Source organism: Salvelinus sp. IW2-2015, unplaced genomic scaffold (assembly GCF_002910315.2).
Source record: "Salvelinus sp. IW2-2015 unplaced genomic scaffold, ASM291031v2 Un_scaffold2795, whole genome shotgun sequence".
In the NCBI taxonomy this organism is placed as follows: domain Eukaryota; kingdom Metazoa; phylum Chordata; class Actinopteri; order Salmoniformes; family Salmonidae; genus Salvelinus; species Salvelinus sp. IW2-2015.
This window is the reverse complement of record NW_019944096.1, coordinates 159,321-164,601: the sequence shown is the minus strand read 5'-3', so window position 1 is coordinate 164,601 and position 5,281 is coordinate 159,321. Positions and strand designations below refer to the sequence as shown.

The following is a 5,281-nucleotide window of genomic DNA, read 5'->3' as shown; positions in this document are numbered from 1 at the left end:
ACCCAACATAGAAACACAAAACATAGAATGTACCCACCCAGCTCACGTCCTGACCAACTAAACAAAGACTAAACAAAGGAAATAAGGTCAGGAACGTGACACACCAGCTCTTTCCATGACATAGACTGACATTGTGAATCCAGGTGAAAGCTATGATCCCTTATTGATGTCACTTGTTGAATCCACTTCAATCAGTGTAGATGAAGGGGAGGAGACAGGTTAAATAAGGATGTTTAAGCCTTGAGACAATTAAGACATGGATTGTGTATGTGTGACATTCAGAGGGTGAATGGGAAAGACAAACTATTTAAGTGCCTTTGAACGAGGTATGGTAGTAGGTGCCAGGCGTACTGGTTTGTGTCAAGAACTGCAACGCTGCTGGGGTTTTCACACTCATCAGTTTCCTGTGTGTATCAGGAATGGCCCACTACTCAAATGACATTCAGCCAACTTGATGCAACTGTGGAAAGCTTTGGAGTCAACATGGGCCAGCATCACTCTGGAATGCTTTTGACACCTTGTAGTCCATGCCCTGACTAATTGAGGATGTTCTGAGTCCAGGCTCAACTCAATATTAGGAAGGTGTTCATAATGTTTTTTACATAGCTGATACGTGAAAGTGGAGGGCGTCCTCATGTGGTCAAAGGGCAGTTCGAGTATTGTAGACGGGGAGGTGCCTTTGACAGGACCGGACAAAAAATATACCGATCTCMGCAGGATTCGAACAGCGAGGGAAGAACGCAATGGATTTCGAGCCCATCGCCCTTAACCACTCACCCACGACGACTGTTAGAGTCTCCTCAATCTAGACTACAGTACTAGTAATTTATGGCAAATTCACCTCGTTCAATAACTTTTCATTTAGTCTATAATAAAGTGCTTAATTCATACCATAATGAAGTGTTTAAATGCATTATGAATATTCTACATTATTACGTCGATRGATTTTCGCAAACAATTTCACCAGAAGGTTTTATATTACACCATGATTTGGAATCACTTCCCTGTGACTGCCGGGCGATAAAGGACTTTCAGAAGAGTGATTCAACACCACGCCTCCAGGGGGAAGCTGCGCCTTAGACCGCTCGGCCATCCGGACTCCGTCAAGAGAYCACGAGGTCTAAACTTCTATATTCTAACGTACCTCGTCCACCAAATGTGTCGATTATAACATATTCGATTTGTCATTGTAATGACTTGCTGTTGAACGTGTATCTGTAAAAGTAGAAATAGAAATATTATATTAGTTATTTTTCTTCACTCAGCCAGAACAAAAGAAAAAAAGTATCCCAGGTTGCAGATACATCGTCTCACCTCTTAGGGTAACTAACGGAACATGACAACTGGTATTCACATGTTAAAAATACGATAGTTATTCACTGCTCATGTTAACTAGGTGTTATTTCCAGTATCTTAAGTCATTTATTTGTCCACATGTCAAAATGGGGAAAATCTTAGCAAATGACTTAGGCGTAGTAAATCGTCATTGATTGAGCGCTAAAGTGGCCTCAGAATATGGCCATTCTGATATAAAATACCTCAGATAAGACTGAAAAAGTGTCTGGAAGTATTCAGCAAACCATCAGGGTAGCAGTACAACAGGACCACATTCAAAATGGGGGAAATCTTAGCAAATGATTTTGTTATTTGCCTGTTTGTGGCCCGCCGGTGAAATTCGTGCAATTCTCTTCCAACCTCTCATCAACTAGCTGTTTTTGCAAAATGTTAGAAATACGATAGTTATTCACTGCTTATGTTAACTAGGTGTTATTTCCAGTATCGTAAGTCATTTATTTGTCAACTGGATATTACAAAGCAGAATGACTTGCAGGTGTTAAAAGATTGTCAGAAGTGGGATTTGAACCCACGCCTCCAGGGGAGACTGCGACCTGAACGCAGCGCCTTAGACCGCTCGGCCATCCTGACTCCCGAATATAACGCCGTGTTCCTTCTCTTGTATTTATCTTTACGTGATCTTGTAATCGGACATATGTTTTTGAAATAGATCAATTACAGTGTATCGGGTAAAAGTAGAAATTTACATAGGCATAATAATTTCTTCTCGCTCAGCCAGCACCAAAGAAAGAGATATAAATAATGTACCCTCATTTCGTCAGCCCAGGGTGCATATACACCATCTTACCACTTGGAGTCGCCAAAGGAACAATGGAACTGGTCTTATAAACAATTAGCAAGCTCTTACCATAAATAATACTGATTGATGTTGATATATTCGTACTATGTACCGCTATTTTACCTTTCCGTTCTTGTGAACAAGTATGATCATTAGGCATATCCTTAAGATAAAATATATATTTAAAAACTGTAATAAAACTGAAAATAATCACTAAAACTGGCAAACATTTCGATTCTAAATTGCGTGTGTTTGTGTGTATATTGTGGGGGGCGTGTGCGCTGTCACGGATCACATGACACGAATATGGCCTCCTGACTTGATTCCGTCCTCTTTAGAATCGACAGCTGTCGTGTATCTCTTTGTTGCTACCGAAAAACTCCCGTTACACACAGAATCTAGCACTCCAGACCCTCCCGAGCTACGGCCACACCGAATAACTGACCATGGCGGGTAAGACAGCGGACAGTCGGTTAATAAGGATGACAGGAATAGCCTATAACCATTAAACAGTGTTGCTATATTATTTTATGTTGTTTTATTATATTATGGTTTGAAGCTATAGCCGAATCACACGAAAATTGCAGTAGCTTTGCGTTGCCATCTTTCAGCAACAACGTGATTATATATGGTTTGATGCATGCGTATATTGCACGCAGTTACACAGTCTTCCCATTTATATGTAGATTCTAGTTTTATTCCGCGATGTAGTTAAAGTAACGTTTTCCGCGTAGGCAACAATTATGATGACTTAAACTGAAAGTACGTCGTGTGCTTGTTGTGTTTACGGTCCTGCAGTGTCTGTGCCTACGTGCGCCTCGGCCATTGCTGAATTGAATCCTCCTCCATCCCGAAGTGTGCACTTGTTTACTCTCTGCGTAGTGATATATCAAACACGCACTTTCGCTATATGCTCATGTATTCTACAATATTTACCCGAGAAATCACACGCAGTGGTTTTTTAAAATCCATCACTCGATTTAAACACGACGCGTTTCATGTCTCTGGTCAGTCTCACAAGTGGAAACGGCTCGTGCAGAACTGCCTTTGACATTACCACCACAAGTTGACATATGACAGTTATAGTACAGTGTGTAAGCTATAGGACTATTCTATGGTAGGGACGGGTACCCTAGCTGAAGTCCCTATAGGCCGTTTTGATATGAAGTACCGATATAAGCCTTGTAGAGGGTTCAGGTGCCCGACAGAAGCTGTTCTCTCTTTCTGTTTGTGTTATTTACAAATAACTAGTCAGATACGTGTGTGTGATTAGACCATGCATATGTGACTCTGGCCACAAATGACAACTATGCCAAAGGAGCGATGGTTCTGGGGAGGTCGCTACGCAACCATAACACAACCAAACAACTGGTGGTTCTGATTGGACCGCACGTAGCAGAGCCCTGCAGGTAACACACTCACACAACCCATGATCTATGTTCAGTGTTTGACACACCCATGGCCTTGTCTCTGTTAGTTTTGTATCGGCCAAGCCTGAGTACACCTGAGCAGGTAACACACACGGTTTGAGTTGTGTGTGTGTGTGTGTGTGTGTGTGTTGCAGGGCCATGCTGAGTAGCATCTATGACGAGGTGTGTGTGGTGGATATCTTGGACTCTGGGGACACGGCCCACCTGGCCCTGATGAAGAGACCAGAACTCGGAGTGACCTTCACCAAGCTGCACTGCTGGACACTCACACACTACACCAAGTGTGTTTTTATGGACGCAGACACACTGGTGAGAACACACTCACTCACTCCTTACTCAGTACAAATTACAGCAAGTCTGTATTTAGGGCTCAATATTGTGTGTGTGTGTGTGTGTACGCAGGTGTTGTCCAACATTGATGAGCTGTTTGAGAGGGAGGAGTTATCTGCTGCGCCTGATCCTGGTTGGCCAGATTGTTTCAACTCAGGCGTGTTCGTCTTTAAACCGTCCAATGAAACATACCTCAGCCTTATGACACACTGCACTGAGAAAGGCAGCTTTGACGGTGAGTTCTGTATTATTATTATTATTATTATTATCCCATTGAGGTGTGAATGTGTTTTATCCATGTGAGTCCCATTGAGAGTGAATAGAATGTGAAGTTTATATCATGAAGAAGATGAGTCCCATGGGTTGTTGAATGTTATCCATGTGTAGTTCCCATTTGAGATGTGAATGGGTGTTTTATCCATTGTGAGGTCCCATTTGAGTTGAATTGTTTTATCATGTGAGTCCCATTGATGATGTTGAAATTGTAGTTTTCTATCCATGCGTGAGTCCCATTGAAAGACCGAATGATCGAAAATCAAGTAAGTTTTATTCCATGTGAGTCCCATTGAAGAGGTGAATGTGTTTATCCATGGGTGAGTACACCAATTGAGACGGTGAATGTGTTTCTATCCATGTGGAGTCCATGGGAGATGTGAATGTTGGTTTATCCATGTGAAGTGAACACCATTGAGGTAGTGAAATGTGTTTATTCCATGCTGAGTCCCATGGATCGATTGGAAGAGTTTTTCATTAGTATGCAGGTGTGAATGTGTATATGTGATCGCCATGAGGTTGAAGTGATGATTATTATCCAGCCTCCGAGTTCCCATTGAGATTAGAATGTGTTACATACGAGTACTACATTGAGGTGTGGAATTGTGTTTATTATCAACATGTGAAGAACATCCACATTGAATGTGAATGTGTGTTTATCCCAAGTGCGTGAGTCCCTATGAGATGTATCTCGATTTTTTAGTCCATGTGAGTCCCATTGAGATGTTGAATGTGTTTGGTATCCATGTGAGTACCCAGTTGAGGTGTGAAAATGTGTTTTGATTGGAAAGCCACAGGTGCAGCAAAGACAGCCTTGCAGCTACAAATAATTAAAACAGAAAGGCGATTGTAACAAAGAGTTGTGTTCCCGGGAGACTGTGATGCAAACAAAACCTCTATATCTCCGTAATGGAAGTCTTCCTGTAAAACTCTGTCTGCTCAACAAGCTGCCTATTAGATCCTAAAAATACACATACATGTTCTCGTCATAACCTCTTTCCCCCTCCCCACTCTTTTCTCCCTCTCTCTCGTCACTCCCCTTTTCTCTCTCTGCTCCCTCTTCCCCTTCTCTCCCAACCCCTCCTCGCTTCTCCCTCTGCTGCTCACGTAGAGT

The 5,281-nt window shown here is 42.2% G+C and overlaps 1 protein-coding gene and 1 non-coding gene across 3 annotated transcripts in view; one reads left to right on the top strand and one right to left on the bottom strand.

Annotated features, from left to right (window-relative positions):
* Nucleotides 1-1,843: 1,843 nt before the first annotated feature.
* On the bottom strand, nucleotides 1,844-1,926 carry trnal-cag (transfer RNA leucine (anticodon CAG)). The gene has a single exon. It is a non-coding gene; the product is annotated as a tRNA-Leu (tRNA).
* A 505-nt stretch (nucleotides 1,927-2,431) lies between these two features.
* Nucleotides 2,432-5,281, top strand: part of LOC112074749 (glycogenin-1) — a 9,800-nt gene continuing 6,950 nt past the window's right edge. The window contains exons 1-4 of one of the 2 annotated variants that reach the window (XM_024141859.2): nucleotides 2,432-2,587; nucleotides 3,408-3,543; nucleotides 3,699-3,873; nucleotides 3,967-4,129. In XM_024141859.2, the coding sequence (XP_023997627.1) occupies nucleotides 2,581-2,587; nucleotides 3,408-3,543; nucleotides 3,699-3,873; nucleotides 3,967-4,129 (481 nt within the window). In that variant the 5' untranslated portion in view covers nucleotides 2,432-2,580. The remainder of the gene's footprint in view (nucleotides 2,588-3,407; nucleotides 3,544-3,698; nucleotides 3,874-3,966; nucleotides 4,130-5,281) is intronic. The other variant, XM_024141860.2, reaches the window with a different exon arrangement.